Source organism: Cynoglossus semilaevis, chromosome 6, assembly GCF_000523025.1.
Source record: "Cynoglossus semilaevis isolate Cse_v1.0 chromosome 6, Cse_v1.0, whole genome shotgun sequence".
NCBI lineage: Eukaryota > Metazoa > Chordata > Actinopteri > Pleuronectiformes > Cynoglossidae > Cynoglossus > Cynoglossus semilaevis.
This window is the reverse complement of record NC_024312.1, coordinates 4,415,136-4,430,159: the sequence shown is the minus strand read 5'-3', so window position 1 is coordinate 4,430,159 and position 15,024 is coordinate 4,415,136. Positions and strand designations below refer to the sequence as shown.

General features: G+C 45.7%; 2 protein-coding genes across 2 annotated transcripts in view; one reads left to right on the top strand and one right to left on the bottom strand.

Annotated features, from left to right (window-relative positions):
* The window catches only part of LOC103379769 (diacylglycerol kinase zeta), a 15,463-nt gene extending 10,872 nt beyond the window's left edge, over nucleotides 1–4,591 (bottom strand). Inside the window, exons 1-2 of the mRNA XM_017032840.2 lie at nucleotides 4,453–4,591; nucleotides 59–213 (exon numbers count right to left, since the gene is read on the bottom strand). Of these exons, the coding sequence (XP_016888329.1) occupies nucleotides 59–172 (114 nt within the window). The 5' untranslated portion in view covers nucleotides 173–213; nucleotides 4,453–4,591. The remainder of the gene's footprint in view (nucleotides 1–58; nucleotides 214–4,452) is intronic.
* Nucleotides 4,592–9,165: 4,574 nt separating this feature from the next.
* The window catches only part of phf21ab (PHD finger protein 21Ab), a 20,029-nt gene continuing 14,170 nt past the window's right edge, over nucleotides 9,166–15,024 (top strand). Inside the window, exons 1-8 of the mRNA XM_017032960.2 lie at nucleotides 9,166–9,983; nucleotides 12,194–12,233; nucleotides 12,763–12,814; nucleotides 13,205–13,294; nucleotides 13,485–13,517; nucleotides 13,605–13,670; nucleotides 14,170–14,322; nucleotides 14,691–14,927. Of these exons, the coding sequence (XP_016888449.1) occupies nucleotides 12,773–12,814; nucleotides 13,205–13,294; nucleotides 13,485–13,517; nucleotides 13,605–13,670; nucleotides 14,170–14,322; nucleotides 14,691–14,927 (621 nt within the window). The 5' untranslated portion in view covers nucleotides 9,166–9,983; nucleotides 12,194–12,233; nucleotides 12,763–12,772. The remainder of the gene's footprint in view (nucleotides 9,984–12,193; nucleotides 12,234–12,762; nucleotides 12,815–13,204; nucleotides 13,295–13,484; nucleotides 13,518–13,604; nucleotides 13,671–14,169; nucleotides 14,323–14,690; nucleotides 14,928–15,024) is intronic.

The window sequence follows — 15,024 nt, the reverse complement described above, 5'->3', positions numbered from 1 at the left end:
ACCGGCGCCGCTGGGGGAGGGTGGAGGAGGGACGCCCCACACTGGACCGGCGGCGGGCCTTGCTTGTGGGGACGGCCACACTGGGCCTCCGCTGATGACAGGGCGTGGGCTCCATGTCATCCTGTGGCGTTGGTTCTTTCTTCCGGAAATGACGACGAAAAAATGTATCCATTTTCACCAGAGACGGAGGACAAACCTTGGTAATGGTCCGCACTGTTGGACGCAAAACCCAGTTAGCTTCACAGAAAACCGCTGAGCAAGAACAGACTAAGAGCAGTACTGGACCAGTACACATGACCAGAGCAGACCCAACAGGTCCACATGTTCTAAGAGACTGAGTCTAAAGAGTGACACCTACAGTTTAGTGACAGAAACAACATACCCTTATGGCACACATGGTTCAAGAACGATGGTACCTGGGCACACGGCTCAGACCAACTCAGATATTAGCTTTTTCAAACAACTATCATGGAGTCAAGGAACCATCAACATGGAAGGTCCGACCTCATTCAGACTTTTGTCCAATCAGATCAGTGCTGGCTGTCATTGGTCACACAGGGAGGAGACAGAGTCTCACTGTCTGTCGTCATAGAACTGGACTGAACTAGTCTGGCAGAGGTCTATGAAAATCAAGACTGACTTCTGGTCTGGAGATTTCAGCTGTGGTTGTCAGTCTGTTCCTGGTATCCTGCTGGTAATATAAATAATCAAACGGCCAAAGCAAATGCACCCACAGGGGGGCAGCATAACAACAGGAAGCTGTGCTGATAGTTCTGACTTTGACAGTCAGACTGACTGACTGACTCCTCCGTTCCAGGGAGGTGTTGTCTTCCTGAAGCTTCTCTGGAGCTCAGACAATAAAAGCTAAGCTACTTGAACCTATTATCACACATGACCAACAGATTAGTGTCTCACACACACACACACACACACTTGTCCGTCCGCTGCCTAACCTTGGTGAGCAGCAGCAGCAGCAGCAGGTCTTACTGTCAGGTCATGTGATCAGAGGCTCAGCTGATGTCCAACAGATTACTGTTCACCTCAGAACCTCAGGACCCGGTCCACACACTGTCCAGCACTCGGTGGAGTTGGACAGACCAGACTGAACTGGACTAGAGAGTCAACATAAGGTCCAACAACCCAGACTGTGTCAGTCTTCTTCTGCACCATCTGTTCATCCAGGAACTCACCAACGTCCTTGTTGCTACAACAACTCAACTCAAAGTTCTGTTGTTGTTAATACAACATTAAAAACAAGGTCAGGATCGTCGGTTCAGGACCAGGACCAGGACCATCCCAGACCCTGAAGGCCTGATGAAGTTTCTCCCACTGATCACACTGCCCTCGTTATATTAGGAGATAAACACACCTTGTGTACACACACACAAACGCACACACACACAGACGACTAAAGACAACCACAGAAGAAAACACAGAAACGACAGACGCTCAGTTCAGTCTGATACAACCTGAGAGGAGGTGAGGAGCTCCTGGACTGAGGAGGAGGGACAGGGACGGAGAGAAGAGGGATAAGAGAGGGACGGGAGGGGAGGGGAGGGGAGGGGTGAGGAGGTGTGTGTGGGCGGAGACAGCTGCTGCCGTGTTAAATAACTCCTTCATTTAGAAGAACACTGACACGGACCCTGGGTCCACACCAGTGGCACTAGGTTGGCTGTAGAACCAGGACTTGAGAACAGCCGTCTGTGGACTGTTCTGCTGGTCTGGACCCAGCAGCAGATCCTGGATCAGGGTCTGGGTTTGAAGCCTGCAGCTGTTCTGAGCACGTCTCCTAGTCTTTGTGTCAAGACTCACGGACGGGCAGCTCCACCGCCACTTCCCAGAATCCTCTTCATTAACACTTCAAGGCTGCAGGCCTGATGCATTATGGATCCAATTAAAGCAATGATGGTAGAGAAGAAGAGAAAGACACAGGATCTGTGTGTGTGTGTGTGTGTGTTCATTAGAGAAGAACAGTCACATTCTCTGGTGGTCTCTGTTTGTCTCCAGGTAGCAGACTGGTCACCGACCTCCACTGACCGTGGGTCTGGACCTGGGCCTCGCTGAGGCGTTGGACAAAGACAGAGTGTTGTAACCATGGTTGATGGTCGACCACTGAGGTCTGAGCTGCAGTGCTCTGAAGCTACTCAGCTGTGGTAGTTGACCAGTTGACCAGTTGACCAGTTGACCAGTTGACCAGCTTCAGAGGAGACCCAGACTGATGGACGTGAGACATGTAACATGTGGACCAGGGTGGTTTTATGACTGACTTCCTGTAACATTACGGTCAGTGACTGTTGTTTACACTGATTGTTTGTTTTGTCCTGATTGGTTCAGTTATTGATCATCACTAACCAGTTAGTTGTCTTTTAAAATCACACATTCTTCACTGACTTCAGGAGTGAACACTAATCTCCCCCCTCTCCCCTCCTGCACCCCCCCTCCACCTCTCGACACTCACTGACTTCAACTGGCTGCTCTGACGACAGGCCTCTGCTGCCCTCTGCTGGTCATACCAGATAAGAATAAGATTTAAGGAGGGAAAGGAGCAGGAAAGGGGGTGACCAGTTCCTCCTACCTCTGTCCTCCTCTCTGTCCTCTCTTCTGTTCCGACATCTAACTCCTTTTACCTCCTCTCCTATCCAAATGAACCTCCTGCTCTCCTGCCCTTCTGCACGAATGAGTGTTTTTCCAACTTTTATTAAAGCTGTCTTTGTCACTGTACAGGTCCTCCTCTTCCTCCCCCTCCTCCTCCTCCTCCTCCTCCTGGACCAGCCTATTATTGGAAACAGGGCCATCCAGTGATAAAGATAGATTTAGAAGTGGGTCTGAGAAATCCCTGGGACCTGAACGCATCACACTCTCACTTAGGTTTGTCCTCAGAAACGTGTCTGCAGATCGGAGTCAACACACACACACACACACACACACACACACACACACTGCAGGACCAGGAACTGAATAAAAGCACCATCACTATTTCCACCTGTTTGATTGTTCTACATCAACAGTTCCTCTCAGCAGCTCCTTAACCATGTAGTTCCCTGGTACCTGGTTGTGTAGTTTCCTGGTACCCGTGTTGGGACAGAAGGCAGCTGAGAACATCCTCCCCTCAGTCCCTCAGGTTCCTCCATCCAATCATGAGTGACGTGTTCCCCGAGGAACCTGGAGAACCTCCTCTGTTCATTAGATGAACCCATTTAGAACAGCTATTATCAGAGTTCCCTGGGAAATCACTGACAACCCAACTGACACTGACCACGCTGTGAGCGCCCCCTACCATGAACACCAGCCTGATGGTGTTCATGGTATATATACTGTACATATATACTGCACATATATGTATATGTATGTATATGTATACATATACATATATACACATATATGTATATACATATGTATGTACTACATATATATATATATATATACACATATATATATATACATATGTATGTACTACATATATATATATATATATACACACACAGTGGACCCCACAGTGGACCCCTGGACAGGAGTTCTACAACCGTTCTACAACAGCACTCGTATGTCGATCAAATTTTCCCCATTCAAAAAATAACTAAAAACCAATTAATTCGTAGCACCCCCCCCACAGAAATATACTATTAATTAATCAAACTAAATTAATTAAATTAACCTCATCTAAACATCAAAAACATAAATATAAACAAATATGTTGATAATATAAAATTATAATAATTAAGAAAAAAAATATATTATTGTTATAAAAATGGGTAAAATAACCCAGAGAGGGACAGTGAGCGAGACAGCGCCACACAGTGTCGAGTGGATGTTCCTCGTTTCCTCGTAACACAGGAAAAATCTTGCAAGAGTTGCAAACCCACTCATTTCTTGTGCGTAATGATCTTTATTAAAGTGCAGAGGATCAGAATAGATCTCACCAAAACTCTTTCTTACATATATTGAAATACTACGTCCACACCACAGAGACATGTTGCTACTTTCAGACAAGCCCGAACTGGCTGCGGTTTTTGTTTGCGTCATCATGACTTCCTGTTTTGGCCGTTTTGTTTCGGTGATAAAAGTCTAAATTTTCGGTGGTTGAATATTCAGTGCATCGCTAATATATATATATATATATATATACACACATAGATATATACAGATACATATATACATATATATATATTCTGTAGGTGTATATGTATAAGATAATACTACATATATATGTATATATGTATATACAGTACGGTACAGTAGAGTGTATACTCTGCAGTACCGTACTGTACCGTTCCGTATGGACCAGTGCAGTGCTCCACTGGTCAGTCCATCTTTCATTGGTAGTATATAATTAACTGCCAGTGATTAGAACTATTGTAAACAAAGTTCCTGTGCTTTAAGAACCGATGGCAGCAGAAGTTCTCATCTCTGGAGAACTTCAGTTCACCTGGACGCAGCTCCTCACACACTCACCTCCTGCAGAAGATCATCAGACCACGGAAGGTTCTCCTGCCTCCACTGCTGCTGGGGAGGCAGCTGGGGGCCACAGTGGTGGAGGAGTTCTCCTTCTCTTCTTCCTCCACTTCCTCTTCTTCTTCACCACCGTCCTGCACACGACTCTCCTGCTCCTGCTCCTGCTCCTGCTCCTGCTCCTGCTCCTGCTCCTGCTCCTGCTCCTGCCCCTGCTCTTCAGGCTGCCTCTGCTGCTGCTCCATGTCTCCTGCGCCTCCGTCTCCCACTTTCAGAGCTGCTCTGAGGTCAGAGTTATGTCCAAGCAGCAGCAGGAGCTGACCACCATCCTGGCAGCTCCGCCCCTGCTGCTGCTGCTGCTGTTACTGCTGCTGCTGCTGCTGCTGTTACTGTTACTGCTGCTGCTGCTGCTGCTGTTACTGCTGCTGTTACTGCTGCTGTTACTGCTGCTGTTACTGCTGCAACAGCCTGTGTGGGTGTGTGTGTGTGTGCAGTGAAACTCTGCTCCACTTTAACAACAGAAACACAAACTCTTCTGACTTTCATCCACACAGACGTGCTCCTCCTCACTAAACTTTATTCAAATATGTCTCTCCTCTTTTCTTCTCCCACTTTACCTCTCTCTCTCTCTCTCTCTCTTTTGTTTTCCTTCACTCTTTTTGTTTAAGCCCCGCCCACCTCCACAGTCCCTGTGGGTGGCTGAGGTTTGGAACTGCGATGCCTGCTGGACACAAGAAGGAAGTGCAGCTGCTGGGGGTGAGACGTTGTTTTATTCATATGATTGTTAATGTCACTCTGAAAACAGTGAGGGATTCGAACCATCGACATCGAGTTCTTCTCTGATGTTCCACTAGTCAAACTGGTCCACTTCCTGTGGTGTTGGTTCTTCTTCTTGTTGGAGTTGAGAACATGAATCTGGGAATAGATGAAGATGAAGATGATGATGATCTTCCTCCTCTCTCACATCTCTGCCTCCACCCACAGAACTGTAGTGTAAAGATGGAGAGTCAGCCCACACACACACACACACACACAGAGAGAGAGAGAAAGAGGGCGAGAAGTGAAGGTCTGACCACGGCAGAGTGAGAGCCACGCACACTCTTCTACCAGCTGCACGTGTGGCTCCATCCTTCTCCTGCTCACAGGAGGTGGAGGTGAAAAAGGAGCCGGGTGATTTCTGACACCCATCAGGACAGCGGTGCAGGTGTCCCAGGGACAGCCAACAGTTCCTGGTACCAGTCGAACCCACGTCCCTCTGACAGCGGCACGTGTTGACGTGTTGTTAGACTTTGATCATGCAGGCACATGAATGAGTGTGTGTCAGAAAACACCCAGCGAACAGATAATCCCATAATCAAATCAATGTGTTCTGTTCTCAGCCAACTGGTCTGCCTAATGACTAACACACACACACACACACTCTCTCTCTCTCTCTCTCTCTCTCTCTCTTCTTGTCTGACTGACCTTTGACCTCTTACATTCATATTCAGTCTGTGTAGTTCACTGTCGTCTTCTTCTCCTTCTAAAGCCTACTTCCAGTAGCTCAATAACGCAGAAGTGAAAATGGCGGCTCTCGGACGCGTTGCTAACTGAATGCTGAGATCACGGAGACTGAACGAACAAATGGAAGATGCTCAGTTTCTTCGTCGTTCTTTTTTTTATTCCTTTCTTTGTTCTTAGACCACGGGTGTTCATAAATGGTACTTGGTCCAGTACAGTACAGTACAGTACAGTACAGTACAGTAGCAGGGCCCAGTCCTGTCCCGTCCCTACTTCAGGTTGTTGGTCCCTGGCCTGGACAACCTCAGAAGAGTTTGAGTTCCACTGAACACCACAGAAGACGAAGTCGATGACAAAAGTGTAGAACCCGTTTCCACGGGTTCTCTCCTCTGCAGCAGAACAACTGTGTCCACGGTTCAACGTGAAGCAGTGGTTCTGAAGAACTCTTGTTCTCCGCCCACACGCTTGTTACAGCAGAACCACACGACTCCGGATCCACTCTTTCTTTTTCCAGCTCCTGTGGAAGTGACTCATGACCAGAGTGTGGAGCTGTTTCATAACGCTAACCCAGATCCACTCCTGGACCTGCACCAGGAGATCCAGCTCTGGGTTCATGTGAGGGAACCAGGCACCAAACACACAACCGTCCACACTAAGAGGGTTCTGAACACACCGTGGAAAGAAAAGAAGAAACAGGAGAGACTCAGGAATAAGAGACAGGGGGGAGGGGACAACTAAAGAACCTGCTGAAAAGACTAGTTAACTCTGTCCTGGTAACGACAAAAACACAGACTTTAGACAAAGATCTGAGTCCAGATCAGTTTAGGAGATACATGACATGAACACAGAGCGGTGTGTGTGTGTGTGTGTGTGTTGCGGAGCCTCTGGTGTCCTGGTCCTGGATGTTGACGTTGATGCGGTGGCGTCTGGACAGGAAGTGTTTAAAGATGGAGCTGTGATGTCACATCTGAGCTGATTTAGAAAACCAGAGTCTGCTTTTCAAAGACCAGCGGCAGGTTAATACAGTTACCAGGAGGTCTTTCTTCTTCTGATGTCTGCTGGTCACAGTGTCACACGTGGAGCTGCATGTCCACCTCAGATGGTTTTTATTTGTGAAATTTAAAACCATCCTGTTTTATCTTCTCACTGTTCAAAACAACAACAACAACAACAACTGTGTATGTGTACTAGGACTAGATGTTAGTATCCCCGTTAGCAGCTGCTGGACTTTGACCAGAGGACCAGGTCTGGCCGCAGGTTGGATGCTGAAATTTCATGTTGGGAAAATGAGCCTGTGTCTCAGGTCAGTCTGCATTTTCCAGTCTTGAACTACATTCAGAGGTGATCTGTCTGAAGGTTCCCGTCTGGATGGACGATGGACGTTGGTCAGAGTAGGGTTGACTTAGTTTCTACGTGCAGAACATTGATGGTGACCCTCCTCACCTCCAGTTGAGCCACTAAACCCTTCAACACTTGGCTACGGTGCCAGGTGTGTCTGCCTTGTGTGAGGCATCCCACTAGAATGTGCTTTAACGTTGCTGGAGAAGAACACTGGAGACAGACTGGCTCCTCTCCAGACCAGAGGGGAAGGTTATCTGGAGAGGGCCCTCCTCCCTCTTGTTAAGGTGGGAGCGACACCATCGTGTCATTTCAAGCCCTGTTTTGGAACATTTTCATTCTTCCACCAGGCTTGAGATTGGGTGAGAGAGTGCTCCTCTTACCTGTGTGTTTACCAGACGATTGGCATGGGACAGTGACACTTCATTCACAGATTATTTTCTCCTAATCTGACCGTAATCCCTGGTCATCTTCTTCTTACTCATCTTTTTATTCTATTTTTTTTCTTCTTTTTATCCTCCTTTTTATTTTTATTATTTTATTATTTTATTTTATTTTGGGGCAGTGGTGGATTAGTGGTTAAGGAAGCGGACTTGGGTCCGGGAGGTTTCAGTTCGAGTCCACCAGCTGCCAAGTTACCACTGAGGTGCTCTGAGCAAGGCACCGTCCCCACACACTGGTCCCTCGGTGCTTAAAGCTGCCCACTGGTCACTTTGGTGATGGGTTAAAAACAGAGATCACATTTGGTGGTGTGCTGTGTTACAACGACAAGTAGTTCACTTTCCTTTATCACTTGATGATCAGCATAAATATATGAAGAGGTCCAGACCCAGGCCCCGACCCACATCTTGATGTTCCTTGTCTATAAATTCAACAAAGGTCTGGAACTGTTTGTTGCCTTTGGTTTTTTTCAGTCACCAAAGATATTTTTAGTCTCATTCTGCAAAAACAAACCAAAATGTCTTATTTGTCCTGGTGAAAACAAACGTATTTATTGCCCCCGAGTGTTTTCGTTAAAGTCGTTAAAGGTGTGTTCCAACATATTTACTTCCGGTAGTCAAACAATTCAATTTTATCACCAGGAAATGTTTTTGTTTTATATATATATATGGTCACTAGAGGGCACAATAAGCACATATATGTATATGACTAACACTCACTGGTGTGTCTCCTGCGGTTATTGTGCCCTCTAGTGTCGAGAATCCAACATAACAGCTTTGACAAAGTTAACACCAGACGTATGTACGTTCTGTACAACGTCAACGTACAAATACTGCGCCACGGTTTGGAATGTTCCAAACCACGATGAAGTGAATATTTCGTTACACACAAAACTCCGAGGTCGAACTACCACACAACCGCGCTATGTCACAGTAACAAAGTATTTTATAATGTAAGAGAAGAGTACCAAACAAGTGTATGAAAGAACCCCAGGTTACTAGTCTCAAAGTACTCCTCGACTGGAGACAAGATACTTGAAGGGCTATCATAGTAAAGGTACGTCTTTTTGGTGCATTATACTTGTACAAAAAGGTACAAGAGTAAAGTATCAATTATTGAATGTAGCGTTCAATAATTGTACAAAACGTAAATTTTGTAAAAAAAATAATGCATCTTAGTATATGCTGTTAAAGTACTTGGTTTAGGTTCCACAGAAAGGTTACTGTGTTTGTTGTTAAGATACCATAAGAAAGTAGTTCTGATTGAAAGACTGCAGTAAATGAAACTTGTGTGTGTGTGTGTATTGCTGGTCATTGTGACATTTGACCTTAGTCACCCTAACCCTCATCCCACATGTTTAGAACCACATCTGGTTGTAAACACTGGTCTCAGTGTCCTTACAAGAACTTTAAAGTCCAGTTCACACTGGTGAATGTGTACTGCTGTTAGGTCAACTGGTCTTTATTTAGTGGAGTACACAGGTACGTGTAGTAAAAGTTACTTTGTACGTCGTTATGACGAATTCTACTCCACAAACGGATGGTATCGGGTCAAATTGTCCGAGTGAGGCCCGTCATTGGTTAGGTCCAATAACGTGAGGCCTTCTTATATTTGGGTCTAAACTTTTGGTTCGGTTGTCTGCCTGAATCCAAGTCAGTGGAGTGCCCTAACCAGAATAGCTGCGCTTGTCTTTGTTTGTGTGCGTGCGTGCGCGCGTCCTAGCGTCGACTTTCTCTCCATAGAGTTTCACTGAGTTTACATCCGGGTTTTTTCCCTAGGCAATGGGAGTCGCAGCACCGCCGTTCCTTAGGCAAAGTGAAATAAATTCGCCGCACCGACACAAAAAGTAGTTCGTTCTCCCAACACAGTTGCCCATCGATAAGCATCGCCCATCGACCCCGCTGGGTCAACTTTTACGACGACGGGCGCCGACGTCGAGGCTTCGGTGGTGAACAAGCGGGCACCGGCGGGACGGAGAAGTAGTTTTTGTGCCCCCTTCCTCCTGCTCCGAAGCGCAGGGATCTGTGGTGTGCTGCGGTCGGGGCTGAATGAGATTGAAGAAGAGTTCTTCTTGTTTTGTAGCTTCAGTTTCTCTGTTTTTACATATTTTTAACCCCAACCAAACATTAAATACGGAGACCGGACAAAGCGGTGCGGCCAGGAGGCATAGCGGGCTCTTCGAACTCCGCTGTTCGGCCGTGGATCGGCTTCTTTCAGATATATATTTAATTAATCCAGAGGAGGACTGCTGCTGAGTAAGTGCACACTGGGGCTCTTTTTTAATTTTCATAACTTTCATTTTCTTTGTAGTCAAAGTTAAGCCGTGCCCCCCGGTGGCTCCGGTGCCCGGGTGTCGGCGATGTGTGTGTGCAGGTGTGTAAGCAGACAGTCCGGGTTTGTCTGCGTCCAGCGCTGCTCCGCTTCTCTTTCTGCTTCTTATTCTAGGAGTTGATGTTGTGGAGGACAAGGGGCCGATGGAACTTGGAGCCAGCGACGCCCGCTTCTTGTCATAAATTTGTTGAAACATGTCGTCTTTCGGGGACTCTTCCCGTCTGCGGGATTTTTTGCCTCCCCGGTCGTGTGGTGTTGTGCCCTCCCCGGTCAGCCCGCGGTGATTCGTCGCCCCGGGTGGAAGTTTTTCTCCATCAGCGTGGCTGCGTTAGCCACCGCTGCTAACAGGCTGTAGCATTAGCGGCTACTGCTAACCTTATCCACTTGTTCTCTCGGTGTCTCCCCCTCCCTCTGCCTCTACGGAGCAATGTCGGCGGAGACAGTGAGGCTCGGTTTGGCCGATATTTGTTTTTTATTTTTAAACATTTTTCCAATAGATTTGCCACTAAAAGCTGGCTTTCCCCCGTTTATAAACAGGGTGAGTGTGTATACCCGCAGTGGGTTGATGAGAATAATACTGAGAATAAGACAATAAGCAGGTTATAAAAGCTTCACAGCGAGTATTGGAGGAAAACACACAACAACAACAACACACTTTTCTTCGTCTTCTTTCCTTCTGCCGCCGCCGAAGCTGTCGACGCCTTTCATCTTGAAAACCTCCATTTTAGCTTCATTTTTGTCGCCTTTTCGGGCCTTTAGCTGCGGAATGTGAGGCTGTTGCTGTTGGAAGTTTTAGCCTGAAAAACTTCACGTCCAATCCGGGGAGCAATTACTGCAATTAATCGGTCATGCTAATGCTGGTACTCATACTACTACAACTACTACGACCCCAACAGTGAAAGTTGTGGCTGTGCTGTTTATAATGGTGTTGATTTTAAGAGTACAAGCAGATTAGGTTTTAGTTGTTAGATTAATTGTGGCGTAAATAGCCATGAATAAATTACCAAATATTCAAGTTGTTTGGCCGAAGTAACGTCTAGTTTTCAATGTAAATCGCATAATGTATGCATTAGAGAGCTAATAAGTAGAAGTACTTTCATACATAGTATTTTTAACTACAGTGGAGTATTTTCCATCAATATGCTAAAAGGGGCATTAGTTGGACAAAGCCCTGGGTCAGGGGCCAATCAACTGTCACCTTTCATTAGCTGCATCCTAAAGTTCAACATCACATCTTTGTGCTGATCCATTATTGCCCCCACCTCCAGGGGGCAGACTATTTTCTAACTATTTCGTACATTTCTTAAACCCTTTTTTGTCCAACTATTTTGAATCAACCTTTTGTTTATCTTTTTCGTTCGTCCGACTTCTCTCTTCCCTCTCTTTCTCCACGTTCGTTAAGTGTGGACCAGACTAACTTTTGGTCTTTTTGGACATATTTCCCAGCCTATCTATGTTAAGAATTGTTTACTCTGTGAAGCTTTGTTTATATTTGGTGGTATATAATAATATACATAAGTAAATATAGTATTGAGCTGTAACTTCAAGCTGTAGAATTAATTCATTTCAGTAGTAAAAGCTGTAACTTCAAGCTGTAGAATTAATTAATTTCAGTAGTAAAAGAGGAGGACATAAGTTATTTGTCAGTACTAGTATTGTTAGTATTATTGTTAGTGATTGTTATTTTAGAGTTAACAGATTGACATTTCACTACAATTTAGTTTCTGAAGTAAATGTGTTTGATGGAGATGTTAACGTAGTTTATTGTGGTGGTACCTGTAGTATTTCCATAGGTACACGAAGTTACTACACTTTGTTGTTGAGTGGTGAAGTGCAGTTCAGTCAAGAATTTATAAATATATACAAAATATTTATTAAGAGTGAAATATATGTAAAGTAATTATATATTTAATTTCAGATAGTACATGACTATAACTAGTACACTGATAAAAGTGAAGTAAACCAGATGTTGACAACTTCAGCTAGTACATGAGTATAACTAGTACACTGAAGGAAGTGAAAGGAGAGAAATGGTATAACTTTGATGGTTGTTTTCCACTGAAAAACAACGTGTGTGTGTGTTTCGTGCAGATTAAATGTTTATAATGTGGTATGTGTTTGTGGTGTTTTCCAGGGCAGCACAGAGGGGTGGAGTCCAGTCCCTCAGCCTAGTGGTGAGTCCTAAAAAACTGTTGGTAGTCCCACATGTTGATGTGTGAATTAAATCAGTGACAATTACAAGTTTGTATTTGTACAATGTTTATTTAAGTGTTTAATTAAGAGTATTAGTTGATTTAGAAATGTGACATCTTTTACTGTAGTACTTAAGTAGTTCACCTTGTATTTAACACAAATGCTGATCAAAGTATCACTTTATTATTTTAAAAATAATATTTTGACTCTGTTCAAAACTTTTAGCGTACATTGTCTTTGTGTTTCATGTTTTACACAGAAAAAAATAATCTAAATGTTCTCACACTGATGTCATAGAGATTACACATTCAAAACACATGACCGAGTGGCGCAGGAGAAGAACAACTGTTACATAGCAGAGTGGAGCAGGAGAAGAACAACTGTTTCATACAGAGAGCAGATTCACATTCAATCAGCCTCAGCTGGACGTTCACTGAAGTTCTCTTTTCCACTGCTGACTGTTACCCCCCAGTTACCCCACATGTGACCTGTGCTGTGTCTTGTTTCCAGCGGCTCTTTGATGCTTCAGTTGGATGGTTTTCCTACCGGACACGGTGTTGAGGTACAGTTACTTGTGCTGTTGTCTGAGTTAAAGACAGGGGTCACTCTTTCACCGCCTCCTGAGTTCAGAGTGTGCCAACATGGCAACACAACATGGTTGTTATCAACCTTACAGAAGGAGAGTGGAGAGCTGGTCAGACATCTGCATCACTGAGGTCCACACAGAAAACCAGTGTCTAGAGCGGTAATGAGTCTGGGGTCAGGCTGAGGTCAGGCTGAGGTCAGGCCAAGGTCAGGGTTGTAGACAACTCACTGATGCTCTGATGCTTTTCTCTTTGGACTTTGGTGGAAACTTCACTACTTCTTATACTGCAGTATTGTCATCACGCTGCGACTTCTCAGTACACAAGTATTTCAAAGTACCATACACATACTAGTATTTTTTCTCTAGGCTGATCGATCGGCTGACAGACTGACTGGATCCATGATGGAGTTACAGACGCTACAGGAGGCTCTGAAGGTGGAGATCCAGATCCATCAGGTGGGTGGAACTGTTCAGTGTCTGGTACTTATGTTCCTGTTACTAAGTTGACGTTAAAACAAAGATTTTGTTTTCTAACTGAATTGTACAGAGCATAGTTTTGGGATGTGTTTATGTGTAGTAGTCATTAGTGACCAGCAGGTGTCAGGAGTGCCTATATTTATCCTGCATCTCTTTTTCACTCCTCCAGAAACTGGTGGCCCAGATGAAGCAGGACCCTCAGGTGAAGCAGCGTCTGTTTCCTGAAGTCAGTCTCACCCTGTCTCCGTGGTATCAGGCTCACCTGTTGTTGTTGTTGTTGTTGTTACAGAATGCAGATCTGAAGAAGCAGCTGCACGAGCTTCAGGCAAAGATCACTGCGCTGAGTGAGAAGCAGGTACAACTGACAGAGAGGTTCTGAGGAGTGGCCTTCAGAACCGACCCAGAAACTAATACTGAACCAGACCCTCCTGCCTCTGCTGCTGCTGCTGCTGCTCACAGCACAGCTGTGAACTGTTTCTTTAGACAGAAACTTTTCTGGCTTCAGCTGCAGAGTCAGCTGTTGCTAAGCAACTGATGGAGTTTATCTTTTGATTTATGTCAGCAGCACCTGTGTGTGTGTGTGTGTGTGTGTGTGGAGCAGCCAATCATTATTGATTATTGATCTGTCTGCAGCAGCTTTGATGACTAACTGCAGATGTTTGATCACTATTTAGGAAAACCACAGCATGTGCTTTTCCCTACCCCCTACAGGTGGTGCTAAAAGCACATTTTAATATTACCTTCTCTGGGCCGATGTGCTTCTACAACATTGTTGTTTTATATAAAATACTTCTGTCATTAACAAAATTTCATCTTAAAATAACCATTTTCCCCTCTCCCCCCTCCTCACCCAGAAAAAGGTTGTGGAGCAGCTGAGGAAGGAGCTGCTGGTGAAGCAGGAGCCTGAGGCCAAGCTGCAGCTGCAGGCCCAGGCTCTACCAGGAGGAGGCGACATAAAGTCAGCTACCCTGCTGCAGAGCCAACAGATAACAGGAGGACTGCAGCAGGTCAGCCACGCACGCACGCACACACGCACACACGCGCGCGCGCTCAGACTTATCACAGAGTGAAGGGCTGCCTCAGAGCTTTGAGTCCCAGACTAAAGGTTGAAGTCCCAGACTCACTTCTGTGAAACGATCCCGGCATCAACTCACAGACGACGTTGTTGTTGTTGTTGTTGTTCTACTGCCTTCATCTCATAGTTCAAGTGTGTTGTTTTTACATAATTTAAATGCACTGACACAGACTAACCACCAGAGGCAGCAATACAACAGCAGCACCATCCTTTAGCCAACTGTTTTATTTCAACCTGAACCAAGTTCTGAACAAAGACTCTATGATACAGAACCAGATAAGAACCCGTCTTGTTCTGCAGACGCTGACGGTGACGCCCGTCCTCACCACAAAGACTCTACCTCTGGTGCTGAAAACTGCTGCCACAACCGCCCTGCCCGGCTCTGTCCTCCAGCAGCGCCCCCCCACCGTCACAATGGTAACCACAGCTATCACCAAACCGGACTCACAGAACACTCCCATCAACCTGCAGGTGGCCAGCAAGCTGACCAATCAGAGCCCGGAGCCTGTGCGTCTGGTGTCCAAAAACGCCATGGTGGTAAGTTCTTCTGGTTCTGGTCCGCTCCGTGTCTCTGTCTTCCTCTGGTTTATCTCAGTGTGTAGTGGACTGGGCTGGGCTGATGTGGGGGCCAGCT